Source organism: Mustela nivalis, assembly GCF_964662115.1.
Source record: "Mustela nivalis genome assembly, chromosome: 6".
NCBI classification, from domain to species: Eukaryota; Metazoa; Chordata; class Mammalia; order Carnivora; family Mustelidae; genus Mustela; species Mustela nivalis.
The window spans coordinates 94,553,835-94,573,645 of NC_139025.1; the positions used below are offsets into that span (position 1 = coordinate 94,553,835).

The 19,811-nt window shown below is 37.9% G+C and overlaps 1 protein-coding gene across 1 annotated transcript; it reads left to right on the forward strand.

Annotated features, from left to right (window-relative positions):
* Positions 1–452: 452 nt before the first annotated feature.
* On the forward strand, positions 453–5,914 carry LOC309867698 (olfactory receptor 11H6-like). Its single transcript, XM_082736764.1, has 2 exons — positions 453–746; positions 4,724–5,914. The coding sequence occupies exons 1-2, from the start codon at positions 698–700 to the stop codon at positions 5,701–5,703; spliced, it is 1,029 nt and encodes a 342-aa protein (XP_082592890.1). The 5' UTR covers positions 453–697; the 3' UTR covers positions 5,704–5,914.
* The last annotated feature ends 13,897 nt before the right edge of the window (positions 5,915–19,811 follow it).

Genomic DNA, 19,811 nt, shown 5'->3' on the forward strand with positions numbered 1-19,811 from the left:
CCCCCAATGGCAGGGTACATAACCTGCCATCTCTCACAACCCCAACCCAGGGCAGCAGCTCTTCCTGCCCATGGGTTCTGTCCCCATGCTTTAATAAACCACCATTTTGCACCAAAGATGTCTCAAGAATTAGTTCTTGGTCATCGGCTCCAGACCTCAGCCCACCGAACCTCACCTAGGTTCTAGAACTTCATCAATCAGAAAGAAGATTCTATCATAGTTAAACAGAAAACTAATACCTGCCCAGATCATTTTATGTGTTTGTATTTCTCTTGTATCTCCAAATAAAAAATTTTGTGAATTAAAGTAGGAAACGTGTTTGAATTTGAAACAAATTACAGCATTCTGAGTGAGGAAATGGGGCCATTGTTTTATAAATTCGCTCTCTAGAGAGCCACTCCCCAAAGATGATCCTCACAGAAAATAAAAGGGCTTCCTATTTCAGTTGTTCATTTTGTTCTGTGTAGATCATGAGACTATGATTCTCTTTTCAACTGTCAAGTTTCCTGTTGCTTTGTCAGTTTATTTAAGCAAAAGTATAAGAGGGCAAGCCTGAAGAGGCCCATGACTGATTTTGTAATGTTCTTCTCCTAAAAGGGTCTACAGTTCTGTGAATCCCCACAGCAGTGCATGGAACACTATTATATTTGTTCTTTTTCTGAGATCTGAGACTAGAGTTTTCACTGTGATACAGAAGATGGTGTTCAACCATACGGATTTCTATGATACCCATCTTGTATCTGCAGGTAAGGTAAAGCTCACATGACTCCAAGCCTCTCTTTGTCCCCCTTCCACCATTCCTAGTTTTATATTCCACCAGTTAACATAAGAATTATGAAAATATTTTTTTCTTCAGGATCAAAGCCAGGCATTTTTTTAGAGCTTATAAGCAAATCTAACTTTAAAAATGTATTAGAACTCTTAAAGTAGTTTGCTAGTTCCCCATTTGTATTGCTCTGTGTAGGAGTTGGGGTCTATAGGTAGAGAAAATTCCAGTAAGTGAATGTATTTCCAGTAAGTCAAAGTTTCCTTCAGTGAAATTCAAGTGATATATTGCCTATTGCCCTGCTAATTTCTGTTATTTTTAGAGGATAAGAAAGAAGAAAATTTTATTCATGTTTTGCAGAATTTAAGGATCAGCCTCTTTGAGCACAGTGAAATTTGCCATAGCTTTATGAATGATACATATTTAACTTTAATGTCTAGTAAGTAATTTGTCTTTTCTAAGCCTTGTTTAATGATGTTTTCTACTATGCAACATTCTACTTTCAAGATATTTGTATTTTTTCTATTCTGTATTTTTAAGTTTTGGTACTCACATTCCTGTCCTTATTTCAATCTGCAAAATCTTTTCTATATGTTAAAGATGAGGATTTTTATGAATATCTTTAAGATTTATTTCCTTTCGAGGGACATCTAGGTGACTCAGTGGGTTAAACGGCTGCCCTTGACTCAGGTCATGATCCCAGGGTTCTGGGATCTAGCCCTGAATCAGGCTCCCTGCTCAGCGGGGGGCCTCCTTCTCCCTCTGTCTCTCTGCCTGACATGCTGCCTGCCTGTGCACTCTCGTTCTCTGACAAATAAATAAGTAAAATATTTTTAAATTTCCTTTTAAAGAAAGACAGTGTTTGCACATCAGTTTTTCAACTTGAAAATATTTGTAAAAATATGTCCTCTCTCATTCCATAAATATGTGTAATATATATATATATATATGTGTGTGTGTCCATATATAAAATGAAATATATTTAACTTTCAAGCATATTCAGTTACACTGGACAAAGAGATTACAAAAAGAGAAGGTAAATACAAAGTTGGGGGAGGAGGCAAATCCACTCCATTTTCTTGGGCTGTCTTTGTTGACAAAAATTCAATGATTGTGATCTCTTTGACGTACTGTGCAGCATCCTAAGTACTGAAATGCGTGAACATTTTTAAAAAACCCATATACATGTAATATTTTTAAAGACTTTATTTATTTATTTGACAGACAGAGATCACAAGCAGGTAGAGAAGCAGGCAGAGAGATCGGAAGGTAAGCAGGCTCCCCACTGAGCAGAGAGCCTGATGCGGGGCTCAATCCCAGAACCCTGGGAACATGACCTGAGCCAAAGGCAGAGGCTTTAACCCACTGAGCCACCCAGGCGTCCCTACATGTAATATTTTTAAGAGTATATTTTTACTGAAGGGAGCAATTGATATTTAAAAACTTTCTTTTTCAGGTCTAATACTTTTATTTTTTTATTATGCTCAATTAGCCAAAAGATACTACATCATTAGTTTTTGTGTAGTGTTCAATGATTCATCAGTTGCATATAATACCCAGTGCTCATCACATCATGTACCCTCCTTGATGTACCACCTCCCTTCTATTACCCTCAGTTTCTTTCCCAGAGTCCAAAGTCTCATGGTTTGTCTCCCTCTCTGATTTCTTCCCATTTAGTTTTCCCTCCTTTCTTCTGCGGTCCTCTGCAGTATTCCTTATGTTCTACATATGAGTGAAACCATATGATAATTGTCTTTCTCTGTATGAATTATTTCACTTAGCATAATCCCCTCCAGTCCCATCCATGTCGGTGTAAATGATGGGCATTCATCCTTTCTGGTGGCAGAGTAATATTCCATTGTATATATGGACCACATCCTCTTTTTTTTTTTTTTTTTTTTTTTATAAACATACATTTTTATCCCCAGGGGTACAGGTCTGTGAATCGCCAGGTTTACACACTTCACAGCACTCACCAAAGCACATACCCTCCCTAATGTCCATAACCCCACCCCCCTTATCCCAATTCCCCTCCCCCCAGCAACCCTCATTTGTTTTATGAGATTAAGAGTCACTTATGGTTTATCTCCCTCCAAATCCCATCTAGTTTCATTTATTCTTCTCCTACCCCCTTAAGCCCCCATGTTGCATCACCACTTCCTCATATCAGGGAGATCATATGATAGTTGTCTTTCTCTGCTTGACTTATTTTGCTAAGCATGATACGTTCTAGTTCCATCCACGTTGTCGCAAATGGCAAGATTTCATTTCTTTTGATGGCTGCATAATATTCCATTGTGTATATATACCACATCTTCTTGATCCATTCATCTGTTGATGGGCATCTAGGTTCTTTCCATAGTTTGGCTATTGTGGACATTACTGCTATAAACATTCGGGTGCATATGCCCCTTCAGATCACTACGTTTGTAATTGCTGGTCATAGGGTAGTTCTATTTTCAACATTTTGAGGAACCTCCATGCTGTTTTCCAGAGTGGTTGCACCAGCTTGCATTCCCACCAACAGTGTAGGAGGGTTCCCCTTTCTCCGCATCCTCACCAGCATCTGTCATTTCCTGACTTGTTAATTTTAGCCATTGTGACCGGTGTGAGGTGATATCTCATTGTGGTTTTGATTTGTATTTCCCTGATGCCGAGTGATATGGAGCACTTTTTCATGTGAATGTTGGCCATCTGGATATCTTCTTTGCAGAAATGTCTGTTCATGCCCTCTGCCCATCTCTTGATTGGATTATTTGTTCTTTGGGTGTTGAGTTTGCTAAGTTCTTTATAGATTTTGGACACTAGCCCTTTATCTGATATGTCGTTTGAAAATATCTTCTCCCATTCTGTCAGTTGTCTTTTGATTTTGTTAACTGTTTCCTTTGCTGTGCAAAAGCTTTTGATCTTGATAAAATCCCAATAGTTCATTTTTACCCTTGCTTCCCTTGCCTTTGGCAATGTTCCTAGGAAGATGTTGCTGCAGCTGAGGTCAAAGAGGTTGCTGCCTGTGTTCTCCTCAAGGATTTTAATGGATTCCTTTCTCACATTAAGGTCCTTCATCCATTTTGAGTCTATTTTTGTGTGTGGTGTAAGGAAATTGGACCACATCTTCTTTATCCATTCATCTGTTGAAGGACAACTTGGCTCCTTCCAGTTTGGCTATTGTGGACATTGCTGCTATGAACATGGGGTGCTGGTGCCCCTTCTTTTTACATATGTATCTTTGGGGTAAATATGTAATAGTGCAATTACTGGGTTGTAGTGTAGCTCTATTTTTAACATGTAAGGAACTTCCATACTGTTTTCCAGAGTGGCTATACCAGCTTGCATTTCCACCAACAGTGTAAGAGGGTACCCCTTTCCCCACATCCATGTCAACAACTTTTTGCTTCCTGTCTGTTAATTTTTTAATTTCTTATTTTAATGTTGACTTATAATCTATTCTAAAATAAATATGAGTATTGTCCATAACCTAACAATAAAATTATTTATTAATTAATAAAACATTAATTGTATTGCATATAGTACTTAACAAATTGGATATTGTCTTCAAATCTACTTGACATTTTTCTCTCACAAATAGAACAAAGATTATAGAATATTATTATCTTAATATCTTCATATGTTAAAAATGCTGAGTTATCTCTTAGCTGTATTAATTCAGTCTGTATTCATTAACTGCTTGACCAAACTTTGTAGATCTCTGAATATAGAATTGTTTATTGTCAATACCAAAAATTTTGATTGTAACGCTCAGGATGACAGGCAAGTATCTGTTCACTTTATATTTGTTATATCTAGAATAGTACTACGAATAGTTAAAAATGATTAAGATATATGAGTTATAATATTATTTTATTGACATGTAGAGTGGTGTAATCATAATCAATATATTTGCCTTAATAAGTAATACTAAGAGGTCGTTTATCTTATGGAAATTTGTTGTTTCTACAGCATTACAAACAAATGAATATTCAAACATAAATAATTGCTCTAGCTCTGTGAGTGAATTCATTCTTTTGGGCTTCTCTTATACCTGTGAAATTCAGGTTTTCCTCTTTTCAATCTTCTCTGGGACTTATATTCTGACACTAACTGGAAATCTGTGCATTATCTGTGCTGTGAGATGGAACCATCGACTTCAAACTCCAATGTACATCCTGTTGGCCAATTTTTCTTTCCTGGAGATCTGGTTTATCACCTCCATTGTCCCTAATATGCTGGCCAACTTACTCTCTGAGACCAGCACCATCTCCTTCTATGGCTGCTTCCTCCAATCCTACTTCTTCTTCTCCATGGGTGCCACTGAGACCTTCTTCTTGTCTGCCATGGCCTTTGACAGATACCTTGCTATCTGCAGGCCCCTGCACTACTCCACTGTCATGACTGTTCAGCGCTGCATCAGAATAGGAGCTGGGTGCTGGGTGTGTGGGTTCCTATACTTCCTCTTGCCTATTAACCTCATCTTTCAACTCCCATTTTGTTGTTCCAAGAAGATTGATCACTTCCTGTGTGACCCAGATATCCTTATAAAACTGTCCTGTGTGCCAGCTCACACCACTGAGATCATCTGTGCCATCTACAACTCAGTAATCATTTTCTCCACCTTCCTTTTTATTACCAGCACCTATATCCTGGTGATTAGAGCTGTGCTGAGGGTCCCCTCAGTAGAAGGTCAGCATAAGGCCTTCTCCACATGTGGCTCCCATCTGGCTGTGGTGTCCCTGTTCTATGGCTCTATCATGGTCATATATGTAAGCCCAACAGCAGGCAATCCAGCTGAGATACAGAAGATTCTGAGTTTGTCCTATTCTGTTTTAACTCCTCTTTTCAACCCCTTGATCTATAGTTTCCGAAATAAGGAGATGAAGGTAGCTTTGAGAAAATTATTCAGGATTGTGAGATTTAGTCAGAGGCATAGAAGAAATCTTTGAAGTACTTTTGTTCACAACTAAAAAAATGTATGTGAATAAATAATTAAAAGCTTGATATTCAGTTGTATAAATGGAATTAAAAATTTTAGGGTTGAGGAACATTCATTGCAATAGAATGTTTATAAACTGTATCCATCTCTTCATTTTTATTATTATGGAAAATTATTAATAGTAAAATCTTTCAAATTCAAATAAAAATTTAAAAAAATCACTAACCTTTCTGATCCTTAGATTTAATACTAGTTAAAATTTTGCTGCTAATATCACACACACATGCTACATGCAGTCAATCTGACCTTTATTTTACCTTTATGGCTAAAATTTTCTCAAATGAGTCAAAAGTTATGTATGCTGAATTTAGATGATGAACATTTGTCATGTGTCTATTAGCGATTTGTATGTCTTTTTTGGAGAAGTGTCTGTTCATATCTTCTGCCCATTTTTTGATGGGTATATATATATATATATATATATATATATATATATATATATATTATCTGTTTTGTGTGTGTTGAGTGGAGGAGTTCTTTATAGATCTTGGATATCAGCCCTTTGTTTGTAATGTCATTTGCGAATATCTTCTCCCATTCCATGGGTTGCCTCTTTGTTTTGTTTACTGTTTCCTTTGCTGTGCAGAAGTTTTTGATCTTGATAAAGTCCCAAAAGTTCATTTTTTGTTTTGTTTTTTGCCTTTGGAAACATATCTTGAAAGAATTTGCTGTGGCCATTGTCAAAGTGGTTATGCCTAAGTTCTCGTCTAGGATTTTGATAGATTCCTGCCTCACATTGAGGTATTTTATCCATTTTTTAAAGATTTTAGTTATTTATTTGACAGACAGAGATCACAAGTAGGCAGAGAGGCAGGCAGAGAGAGAGAGATATGGAAGCCGGCTCCCTGCTGAGCAGAAAGCCCAATGTGGGACTGGATCCCAGGACCCTAGGATCATGACCCAAGCCAAAGGCAGAGGCTTTAACCCACTGAGCCACTCAGGCACCCTATTTTATCTATTTAAATTTAATATTTGTATATGGTAAAAGAGGATGGTTGAGTTTCATTCTTCTACAAATAGCTGTCCAATTTTCCCAGAAAAATTGATTGAAGAGATGGTCTTTTTTCCACTGTATATTTTTTCCTGCTTTGTCAAAGATTATTTGACCATAGAGTTTCAGGTCCATACCTGGGCTCTATATTCTGTTCCACTGGTCTATGTGTCTGTTTTTGTGCCAGTACCATGCTGTCTTGGTGATCACAGCTTTGTAGTAAAGCTTGAAATGAGATTTTTGTTTTTTATTTTTCAACATTTCATTAACAATTTTGGATCTTCTCTGATTCCATACAAATTTTAGGATTGTTTGTTCCAGCTCTTTGAAAAATGTCAATGGAATTTTGATCAGGCTGATATTGAAAGTATAGGTTTCTCTAAGCAGTATAGACATTTTAACATTGTCTATTCTTCCAATCCATGAGCATGGAAAGCTCTTCCATCTTTTTGTGTCTTCTTCAATTTATTTCATGAGTGTTCTGTAGTTCTTCAAGTACAGATCCTTCACCTCTTTGGTTAGGTTTCTTCCCAAGTATCTTATGGTTCTTGGTGTGATAGTAAATGGAATCGACTCTCTAATTTCCCTTTCTATATTTTCATTGTTATTGTATGAGAAAGCAACTGATTTCTGTACATTGATTTTTAATCCTGCCACATTACTTCATTTCTGGATGAGTTCTAGTAGTTTGGGGATAGAGTCTTTCTCAGACCACAATGCTTTGAAACTGGAACTCAACCACAAGAAAAAGTTTGGAAGGAATTCAAATAATTGGAAGTTAAAAACCACCCTGCTTAAGAATGTTTGGATCAACCAGGAAATCGATGAGAATGAAAATACTTTGGTCCAAAACTTAAGGGATATGGCAAAGGCAGTCTTAAGGTAGAAACACATACCAATCCAACCCTCCCTCAAAAAAAAAAATAAATAAATAAATTAAAAATCCAGAATAAACCAGCTCTCTTTACACCTTTAAGAACTGGAGAATCAACAACAAATTAAGCCAACCCCACACACAAGAAGGGAAATAATCAAGATTATAGCAGATATCAATGAGACAGAGACAAGAGGTACAGTAGAACACATCAATGAAACTAGAAGCTGGCTTTTTGAAAGAATCAATAAGATCAATAAACCATTGACCAAACTAATCCAAAAGAAAAGAGATAGGACCCAAATTAATAAAATTATGAATGAAAAGGGAGAGATCAAAACTGATGTCAAGGAAATAGAAACAGTCATCAGAAATTATTATCAACACTTATATGCCAGTAAATTGAGAAACCTAGATGACATGGATGCATTCCTGGAAACCTATAACTTTCAAAACTGAATCAGGAAGAAATTGACAACCTGAATAGATCAATATCCAGTAACAAAATTGAAACAGTGATCATAAAACCTCCCCAAAAACAAGAACCCAGGACCTGATGGATTCCCTGGGGAATTCTACCAAACATTCAAAGAAGAGATAATATCTATTCTCCTGAAGCTGTTTCAAAAAATAGAAACAGAAGGAAAACTTCCAGACTCTTTTTATGAAACCAGCATTACCCTGATCCCCAAACCAGGCAAAGACCTCACCAAAAATAAGAATTCAGACTAATATCCCAGATGAATATGGATGCCAAGATTCTCAACAAGATACTTGCTAATAGGATCCAACAGTACATTAGAAAGATTATCCACCATGACCAGGTAGGATTTCTCCATGGGATGCAAGGGTGGTTAAATATTTGCAAATCAATCAATGTGATAGAACAAATCAATAAGGGAAGTGTGAAGAACCACATGGTCCTCTCAATTGATGCAGAAAAAACATTTGACAAGATACAGCATCCATTACTGATTAAAACGATTCAAAGTATAGGGATAGAGAAAACATTCCTGAACTTCATAAAATCTATCTGTGAAAAACCCTCAGCAAATACCATCCTCCATGGGGAAATACTGACAGCCTCCCCTTTAAGATCTGGAACATGACAAGGATGTCTACTCTCGCCACTCTTGTTCAACATAGCACTAGAAGTCCTAGCAACAGCAATCAGACAATAAAAAGAAATAAAAGGTATTCAGATTGGCAAAAAAGAAGTCAAACTCTCTTCTGTCTTTGTAGATGACATAATACTTTATATATATGCTGAATTTAGAAAACAACATTTAAGTGTTAATTCTTGTGTCAATACTAAAAACAGGAGAAGATATAGTCTTATGAAAGGTGATTCCTCATTGATCATAATTACATGTCTTCCCACTGTCTCACCAGGTTTTAGTGAAACTACTCTGAATATTTAGATCCAGATGGTTGCCAATGCAATTGCCAATGCAATTTTTCCTTTATATATTTACTTCTAAGAATTTATTTTTCAAAGATTTTGTTGATTCATTTGACAGAAATCACAGGTAGGCAGGGAGGCAAGCAGAGAGAGAGGGGGAAGCAGGCTCCCTACTAAGCAGAGAACCCGATGTGGGGGCTCTATCCCAGGACCCTGGGATCATGACCTGAGCTGAAGACAGAGGCTTTAACCCCCTGAGCCACCCAGGCACCCTCTAAGAATTGTTTTTCAAAAGAGCTTTATTTAGGATGAACCATGCTTCTCCTTTTCCTGATATGCCCATTTTTTCCTACTGTAAGTTAGGGTGTAATGACTAGTAGCTGTCGGGTACTGCTATAGTTGCTGGAATTACTAGATATACCTTTACTCACAGTCTCAAGAACACTATATCACATACTCTCAACTAGAATTTTCCTTATCCTACAAAGAAAGCCTGTATGCAGTAACTCTCCCTTCTCTCAAATTCTTGCAACCACTGTCCATTTTACTTACCTAATCTGGACATCATATAAATGAAATCTTACAATATGTGGCATTTTGTGACTGGCTTCTTTCTTTCCCTTCAAATAATGTTTATAAGGTTCATTTATGTCATATCATGTATCTACTTTGTTTCTTTTCTTGGCTGTATGGCATTCTATCTTTTGGATATAAAGCATTTTCCTTATCTATTCAACAGTTGGACATTTGAGTAGTTTCTGTTTTGTGCCTATTATTAGTAATGCTGCTGTGAACAGTCATGATCTTTATTTGAACCTTTTTCACTTCCATAGGGTATATCCCTGTGAGTAGGACTGTTGGATCATAAGTTAACTGTAAATTGAACATTTTGAGGAACTGTCAGACTATTTTCCAAAGAGACTACAACATTTTTATATCATACTCACAATGTACATAATGTGGATTTCAACTTTCTCTGTATTTTCACCAATATTTGTTATTTTTTTGCTTTTTTGACTTGAGTCATCCTGGTAGGTGTGAAATGTTCTCTCTTCATTTTCATTAACATTTCCCTTAATGTTACTGGCCTTTGTTTCATGTGCTTATTTTGGCCATTTGTTTGTCTTCTTTCAGGAAATAAATATTCAAATCCTTTGAGCACTACTTTGTGTTATTTGTCTTTTTATTGTTGAATTGTAGAAAGTATTATTAACATATTTTAGACATAAGTCCCTTACCAGATATGTAATCTGCAGTTACTTTCTCCTAATCTGTAGACTTTTTACTTTCTTGAATATATCCTTTGAAGTTTTGACTTTTTTAAAAATTTATTTATTTGACAGACTGAGATGACGAGTAGACAGAGAGGCAGGCAGAGAGAGAGAGAGAGGAAGAGAAGCAGGCTCCCTGCTGAGCAGAGAGCCTTATGCGGGGCTTGATCCCAGGGCCTTGAGATCATGACCTGAGCCGAAGGCAGAGGCTCAACCCACTGAGCCACCGAGGCGCCCTGTAAATATATTTTTAAATTTATTTTTATTTGAATTCAAGTTAGTTTTGCAGTTCTTGTTCATTGGTAAACTTGGTCTTGGCTGGATGTTCTTGCTGATTTTCTGGAGGAGGGGCCTGTTGCATTGATTCTCAAATGTCTTTGCCTAAGGTGGAATTGCACTGCCCTTGCCAGGGGCCAGGCTAAGTAATCTGCTCAGGTTTGCTCTCAGTAGCTTTTGTTTCCTGAAATCTTTCCATCCAACTTTAGAGCATGGAAATGAAAATGACAGCCTCCCAATCTCTGGCCCCAGAGGACCCGAGAGTTTGGGTCGCCACTGGTCAGTGAGCCCTCAGAATAAAGCAGTCACTCCTATCTCTCTGGTCTTTGGCTGCACTCTGTGTGATCAAGCCTTGTATCTCTGGAACATGGCCCCATTTGGAGTCTTGGTACCCACCAGATTCCTGCAGTGCACTCCCACACCACTCCTTCTGGGGAGGAAAGGGAGTCTCCAATCTCCCTGGACCTGATGCTTGTTAAGTCCCTGCTCAAAGAGCAGTGGCCTCACTGTGTCACAGATCACAGTTTATGGCATCCCTGAGTTGAGATCCCACTCTTCAGCTCACTCTTTGAAGCCAGTATCTCTGCTCCAATACCTGGAAGCTCTGCCACGTTCAGGCACCCCTGGCCTTTCTGTGACCCTGAGGATTCTGAGACCATACTGTCCTAGCTAGGGTTTCACCCCCTGCTCAGCCACCAGAATGATGTCATTCAGTGGAGCAGACTTCTAAAAGGTCGGATTTTGTGCTCCTCTGCTCTATCACCTCCTCCCCCTCCCCTGCAATCTATCTACTACTGCTGGAGATTTCTCAACATTTCCCAGAGCAGGCAAGAAGAGCCTCTTTAGAAAGAAACATAACAGCAAAGCACACATAGCACACATCAGAGACATTCGCTGAAGCGCCACTTCCTGGACACTATATGATCTCTTCTTTATACGGCCACTATTCTCAGGATCAGAAAACATAACAGGTTTTTCTAACACAGAGAGGAAGGCAGAGACTTAGACAAAATGCCGAAATGGAAACTTTCATCCCGAATGAAATAGTAAGATAAGGTCATGGCCAGAGATCTCAGTGAAACAGATATAACATGCTGGATGGAGAATTTAAAGCAACAATCATAAGGATACTCACTGGGCTTGAGAAAAAAATTGTAAGAGTTATGGGAGGGCCTTACTGTAGAGATAAAAATAATTAAGAAACAGGAATAAAAAGTAGAAAAAATGAGATTGGAAACAGGCTTGATGCAATAAACACAAGGCTGAAAGAAGGAGAGGAATGAAAAAATGATATCACTTCTATATAAAGTACAAAAGAATGGACAATAATAAAGCTGAACAAAAGAGATAAAGAATTATAGAACACAAAAACAGACTTAGGGAACTCAGTGACTCCATCAAATACAGTAACATTTGTATTCTAGGAGTCTCAGAGGAAGAAGAGGGAGGAAAGGGGGAAGAAAATTTATTTAAAGAAATAATAGCTTGAAACTTCCCTAATCTGGGAAAGGAAACAGACTTCCAGATTTAGGAGGCACAGGAGCTCCATCAAAATTAGCAAAAGCAGGCCAACACCAAGACATGTTGTTAAATTTGAAAAATACAGTGATAAAAACATCTTAAAACCAACGAGGCAAAAGAAGTCCCTAACTTACAAGAGAAGACCCATAAAGCTGGCTGGAGATTTCTCAACAGAAACTTGGCAAGCCAGAAGAATGTGGCATGACATTTTCAAAGTGCTGAATGGGAAAAATATGTAGTCAAGAATACTCTATCCAGCAAGACCATCACTCTGTCATTCAGAAAAGGAGAGATAAGTAATATCCAAACAAACAAAAAACTAAAGGAGTTCATGACCACCAAGCCACCCCTGTAAAAATTATTAATGGGAACTCTTCAAGTGGAAAGGAAAAATCAAAGTCTCAAAGACCAGGAAGAAACAGAAAATCTCCAGAAACAGTAACAGAACAATAAAATGGAACTAAATACATTTCTACCAATAATTAATGGGACTAAATGTTCTAATCAAAAATGTAATAAAAAAATAAGGTCCATCTATGTGGTGCCTTTAAAAAACTAATTTTAGATGTAAAGACACCTACATAAGGAAAGTGAGGTGATGAAGAAATTTTTGTAATGTGAATGGATGTCAAAAGAAAGCAGGAGTAGCAATACTAATATCAGACAAACGAGACTTTAAATCAAAGACTGCATATATGGCATGAAGAAGGGCAATGTATCATAATAAAGGGGACTATCCCAAAAGAGGATCTATCAATAGTAAATATTTATGCCCCGAACATGGGTGCACCCAAATATATAAAACAATTAAGAACAAACATAAAGGAACTCACTGGTAATAACACAATAATATGCAGAAACTTAATACCCATCTTCTATCAGTGGACAGATCATCTAAGCAGAAAATCAATAAAGCAACAATGGCTTTGAATGACACACTGGACCAACAGACTTAACAGATACATATTTAGAAGATTTCATCCTATAGCAGCAAAATACACATTCTTTCAAATGCATTTGGGATATTCTACAGAAGAGCACATGCTAGGTCATAAGGCAGATCTCATTAACTACAAAAGTATTGAGATAATATCATGCATATATTCAGACCACAACAGTATGAATCTTGAAGTCAACTAAAAGAAAAATATTCGGAAAGACCACAAATACATGTAAGTTAGATAACATACTACTAGGCCTAAGATGGCAGTGGGGTAAGAGATACGATTGTGGTCTGGCCCCAGGAATTTGGCTAAATAACTATCAAACCATTCTGAACACCTGCAAAATCAAATGGAGAGCAAAGAAAAGGATGGCAGCAAATCTATGAACAGAAGAGCGAGGTCTTTCTGGAAGGTAGGATATGCAGAAAAGTGAATCTGAGGTGATATATGGGAAGATAGATTGCAGGGGAGGGGGAGGAGGTGATAGAGCAGAGGAGCACAAAAGTTTAGGATGATTTGATAGTTATTTAGTTGTGTTTGTGGGAGGAGCTGAGCCTAGGTTCCTTATACTCCTCCACCATCTTCTCTCCCTGGAGTTCTTTATATGTTTTTCAGTATCAACCCCTTATCAGATATATCATTTGCAAATATCTTCTCTCCTTCAGTATTTTTGTGTATGGTATAAGAAGGTGGTCCAGATTCATTTGCATGTCGCTGTCCAGTTTTCCCAATACCATTTATTGAAGAGACTGTCCTGTTTCCATTGTACATTCTTCTCCTTTGTCAAAGATTAATTGACCACATAAGTGTGAGTTTATTCCCAGGTTCTCTATTTTGTGCTATTGGTCTATATGTCTATTTCTGTGCCAGTACCTTACTGTTTTGATTACTACAGCTTTATAGTATATCTTTAAATCTGGGATTGTGATACCTCCAGTCTTTTTTTTTCTTTTTAATTTTTTATTTTTTATAAACATATATTTTTATCCCCAGGAGTACAGGCCGGTGAATCGCCAGGTTTACACACTTCACAGCACTCACCAAAGCACATACCCTCGCCAAAGTCCATAATCCCACCCCCTTCACCCAAACCCCCTCCCCCCAGCAACCCTCAGTTTGTTTTGTGAGATTAAGAGTCACTTATGGTTTGTCTCCCTCCCAATCCCATCTTGTTTCATTGATTCTTCTTCTACCCACTTAAGCCTCCATGTTGCATCACCACTTCCTCATATCAGGGAGATCATATGATAGTTGTCTTTCTCCGCTTGGCTTATTTCGCTAAGCATGATACGCTCTAGTTCCATCCATGTTGTCACAAATGGCAAGATTTCATTTCTTTTGATGGCTGCACAGTATTCCATTGTGTATATATACCACATCTTCTTGATCCATTCATCTGTTGATGGACATCTAGGTTCTTTCCATAGTTTGGCTATTGTGGACATCGCTGCTATAAACATTTGGGTGCACGGGCCCCTTTGGATCACTACGTTTGTATCTTTAGGGTAAATACCCAATAGTGCAATTGCTGGGTCATAGGGCAGTTCTATTTTCAACATTTTGAGGAACCTCCATGCTGTTTTCCAGAGAGGTTGCACCAGCTTGCATTCCCACCAACAGTGTAGGAGGGTTCCCCTTTCTCCGCATCCTCGCCAGCATCTGTCATTTCCTGACTTGTTGATTTTAGCCATTCTGACTGGTGTGAGGTGATATCTCATTGTGGTTTTGATTTGTATTTCCCTGATGCCAAGTGATATGGAGCACTTTTTCATGTGAATGTTGGCCAACAGGATGTCTTCTTTGCAGAAATGTCTGTTCATGTCCTCTGCCCATTTCTTGATTGGATTATTTGTTCTTTGGGTGTTGAGTTTGCTAAGTTCTTTATAGATTTTGGACACTAGTCATTTATCTGATATGTCATTTGCAAATATCTTCTCCCATTCTGTCAGTTGTCTTTTAATTTTGTTAACTGTTTCCTTTGCTGTGCAAAAGCTTTTGATCTTGATGAAATCCCAATAGTTCATTTTTGCCCTTGCTTCCCTTGCCTTTGGCGATGTTCCTAGGAAGATGTTGCTGCAGCTGAGGTCGAAGAGGTTGCTGCCTGTGTTCTCCTCAAGGATTTTGATGGATTCCTTTTGCACATTGAGGTCCTTCATCCATTGAGTCTATTTTCGTGTGTGGTGTAAGGAAATGGTCCAATTTCATTTTTCTGCATGTGGCTGTCCAATTTTCCCAACACCATTTATTGAAGAGGCTGTCTTTTTTACATTGGACATTCTTTCCTGCTTTGTTGAAGATTAGTTGACCATAGAGTTGAGGGTCTATTTCTGAGCTCTCTATTCTGTTCCATTGATCTATGTGTCTGTTTTCGTGCCAGTACCATGCTGTCTTGATGATGACAGCTTTGTAATAGAGCTTGAAGTCCGGAATTGTGATGCCACCAACTTTGGCTTTCTTTTTCAATATCCCTTTGGCTATTCGAGGTCTTTTCTGGTTCCATATAAATTTTAGCATTATTTGTTCCATTTCTCTGAAAAAGATGAATGGTCTTTGATAGGAATTGCATTAAATGTGTAGATTGCTTTAGGTAGCATAGACATTTTCATAATATTTATTCTTCCAATCCAAGAGTATGGAATATTTTTCCATTTCTTTGTGTCTTCCTCAATTTCTTTCATGAGTAATTTATAGTTTTCTGAGTATAGAATCTTAGCCTCTTTGGTTAGGTTTATTCCTAGGTATCTTATGGTTTTGGGTGCAATTGTAAATGGGATTGACTCCTTAATTCTCTTCTTCTGTCTTGTTATTGGTGTAGAGAAATGCAACTGATTTCTGTGCTTTGATTTTATATTCTAGACACTTTACTGAATACCTGTATAAGTTCGAGCAGTTTTGGAGTGGAGTTTTTGGGTTTTCCAAATATAGTATCATATCATCTGCGAAGAGTGATAATTTGACTTCTTCTTCGCTGATTTGGAAGCCTTTAATTTCCTTTTGTAGTCTGATTGCTGAGGCTAGGACCTCTAATACTATGTTGAATAGCAGTGGTGATAATGGACATCCCTGCCGTGTTCCTGACCTTAGCGGAAAAGCTTTCAGTTTTTCTCCATTGAGAATGATATTTGCGGTGGGTTTTACATAGATGGCTTTGATGATATTGAGGTATGTGCCCTCTATCCCTACACTTTGAAGAGTTTTGATCAGGAAGGGATGCTGTAATTTGTCAAATGCTTTTCAGCATCTATTGAGAGTATCATATGGTTCTTGTTCTTTCTTTTATTGATGTGTTGTATCACATTGACTGATTTGCGGATGTTGAACCGACCTTGTAGCCCTTGAATAAATCCCACTTGGTCGTGGTGAATAATCCTTTTAATGTACCGTTGAATCCTATTGGCTAGTATTTTGTTGAGAATTTTCGCATCTGTGTTCATCAAGGATATTGGTCTAGAGCTCTCTTTTTTGATGGGATCCTTGTCTGGTTTTGGGATCAAGGTGATGCTGGCCTCATAAAATGAGTTTGGAAGTTTTCCTTCCATTTCTATTTTTTGGAACAGTTTCAGGAGAATAGGAATTAGTTCTTCTTTAAATGTCTGGTAGAATTCCCCCAGAATCCGTCGGGCCATGGGCTTTTTTTTGATTGGAGATTTTTAATGACTGTTTCAATCTCCTTACTGGTTATAGGTCTGTTCAGGCTTTCTATTTCCTTCTGGTTCATTTGTGGTAGTTTATATGTTTCTAGGAATGCATCCATTTCTTCCAGATGTCAAATTTGTTGGCATAGAGTTGCTCATAGTATGTTCTTATAATAGTTTGTATTTCTTCTTGTTAGTTGTGATCTCTCCTCTTTCATTCATGATTTTAGTTATTTGGGTCCTTTCTTGTTTCTTTTTGATAAGTCTGGCCAGGGTTTTATCAATCTTATTAATTCTTTCAAAGAACCAGCTCCTAGTTTCGTTGATTTGTTCTATTGTTTTTTTGGTTTCTATCTCATTGATTTCTGCTCTGATCTTTATGATTTCTCTTCTCCTGCTGGGCTTAGGGTTTCTTTCTTGTTCTTTCTCCAGCTCCTTTAGGTGTAGAGTTAGGTTGTGTACCTGAGACCTTTCTTGTTTCTTGAGAAAGGCTTGTACTGCTATATATTTTCCTCTCGGGACTGCCTTTGTTGTGTCCCACTGATTTTGAACCGTTGTATTTTCATTATCATTTGTTTCCATGATTTTTTCAATTCTTTTTAATTTCCTGGTTGACCCATTGATTCTTTAGAAGGATGCTCTTTAGTCTCCATGTATTTGGGTTCTTTCCAAAATTCCTTTTGTGGTTGATTTCTAGCTTTAGAGCATTGTGGTCTGAAAATATACAGGGAATGATCCCAAAATTTTGATAACGGTTGAGTCCTGAATTAGGACCGAGGATGTGATCTATTCTGGAGAATGTTCCATGTGCACTAGAGAAGAATGTGTATTCTGTTGCTTTCGGTTGAAATGTTCTGAATATATCTGTGATGTCCATCTGGTCCAGTGTGTCGTTTAAGGCCTTAATTTCCTTGCTGATCTTTTGCTTGGATGATCTGTCCATTTCAGTGAGGGGCGTGTTAAAGTCCCCTACTATTATTGTATTATTGTTGATGTGTTTCTTTGATTTTGTTATTAATTGGTTTATATAGTTGGCTGCTCCCACGTTGGGGGCATAGATATTTAAAATTGTTAGATCTTCTTGTTGGACAGACCCTTTGAGTATGATATAGTGTCCTTCCTCATCTCTTATTATTATAGTCTTTGGCTTAAAATCTTATTGATCTGATATAAGGATTGCCACTCCTGCTTTCTTCTGATGTCCATTAGCATGGTAAATTCTTTTCCACCCCCTCACTTTAAATCTGGAGGTGTCTTCGGGCTTAAAATGAGTTTCTTGGAAGCAACATATAGATGGGTTTTGTTTTTTTATCCATTCTGATACCCTGTGTCATTTGACAGGGGCATTTAGCCCATTCACATTCAGGGTAACTATTGAGAGATATGAATTTAGTGCCATTGTATTGCCTGTAAGGTGACTGTTACTGTATATGGTCTCTGTTCCTTCTTGATCTACCACTTGTAGGCTCTCTCTTTGCTTAGAGGACCCCTTTCAATATTTCCTGTAGAGCTGGTTTGGTGTTTGCAAATTCTTTCAGTTTTTGTTTGTCCTGGAAGCTTTTAATCTCTCCTTCTATTTTCAATGATAGCCTAGCTGGATATAGTATTCTTGGCTGCATGTTTTTCTCGTTTAGTGCTCTGAAAATATCATGCCAGCTCTTTCTGGCCTGCCAGGTCTCTGTGGATAAGTCAGCTGCCAATCTAATATTTTTACCATTGTATGTTACAGACTTCTTCTCCCAGGCTGCTTTCAGGATTTTCTCTTTGTCACTGAGACTTGTGAATTTTACTATTAGGTGACGGTGTGTGAGCCTATTCTTATTGATTTTGAGGGGCTTTCTCTGAACCTCCCTAATTTTGATGCTCGTTCCCTTTGTCATATGAGGGAAATTCTCCCCAATAATTCTCTCCAGTATACCTTCTGCTCCCCTCTCTCTTTCTTCTTCTTCTGGAATCCCAATTATTCTAATGTTGTTTCATCTTATGGTGTCACTTATCTCTCGAATTCTCCCCTCGTGGTCCAGTAGCTGTTTGTCCCTCTTTTGCTCAGCTTCCTTATTCTCTGTCATTTGGTGTTCTATATCACTAATTCTTTCTTCTGCCTCATTTATCCTAGCAGTGAGAGCCTCCTTTTTTGATTGCACCTCATTAATAGCTTTTTGATTTCAACTTGGTTATATTTTAGTTCTTTTATTTCTCCAGAAAGGGCTTTTATATCTCCTGAGAGTGTTTCTCTAATATCTTCCATGCCTTTTTCGATTCCCGCTAGAACCTTGAGAATTGTCATTCTGAACTCTAGATCTGACATATTACCAATGTCTGTATTGATTAGGTCCGTAGCCTTCAGTGCTGCCTCTTGTTCTTTTTTTTGTTTTGAATTTTTCCGTCTTGTCATTTTGTCCAGATAAGAGTATATGAAGGGGCAAGTAAAATACTAAAAGGGTGGCAACAACCCCAGGAAAATATTCTTTAACTAAATCAGAAGAGATCCCAAATAGTTAAGGGGGAGAAAGGGGATAAAAAGAGGTTCAAAAGGAAGAACGAAAAAAAAAAAGAAAAGAAAAGAATTTTTAAAAAAGAAAACAAATAAAAGAAAATATAAAAAAGAAAAATATATATATATTAGATAAACTAGTTAAAAAACGTTAAATAAGAAAAGAGTAAAAGTTAAAAAAAAAATTTTTCCCAGAAGGCGAGAAAGAAAAAAAATGAAATAGAAAAAAATTAAATTAACTGCGAGACTAAAAAAGAAAAATCTCCGGGAGAAAGCCATGAGTTACGTGCTTTGCTTTCTCCACTTCTGGAATTCTGCTGCTCTCCTTGGTATTGAAACCACACTCCTTGGTAGGTGAACCAGGTCTTGGCTGGATTTTTGTTGATCTTCTGGGGGAGGGGCCTGGTGTAGTGATTCTCAAGAGTCTTTGCCCCAGGTGGAATTGCATCTCCCTTACCAGGAGCCGGGCTGAGTAATCCGCTTGCGTTTGCTTTCAGGAGCTTTTGTTCCCTGAGTGCTTTCCGTAGAGTTCTGGAGGACGGGAAGGAGGACGGGAATACAAATGGCAGCCTCCTGGTCTCCCGCCCAGAGTAGCTGAGAACCCGGACCCCACTCCTCGGTGCGCCCTCAGAGAACAGCGCCCAGTTACT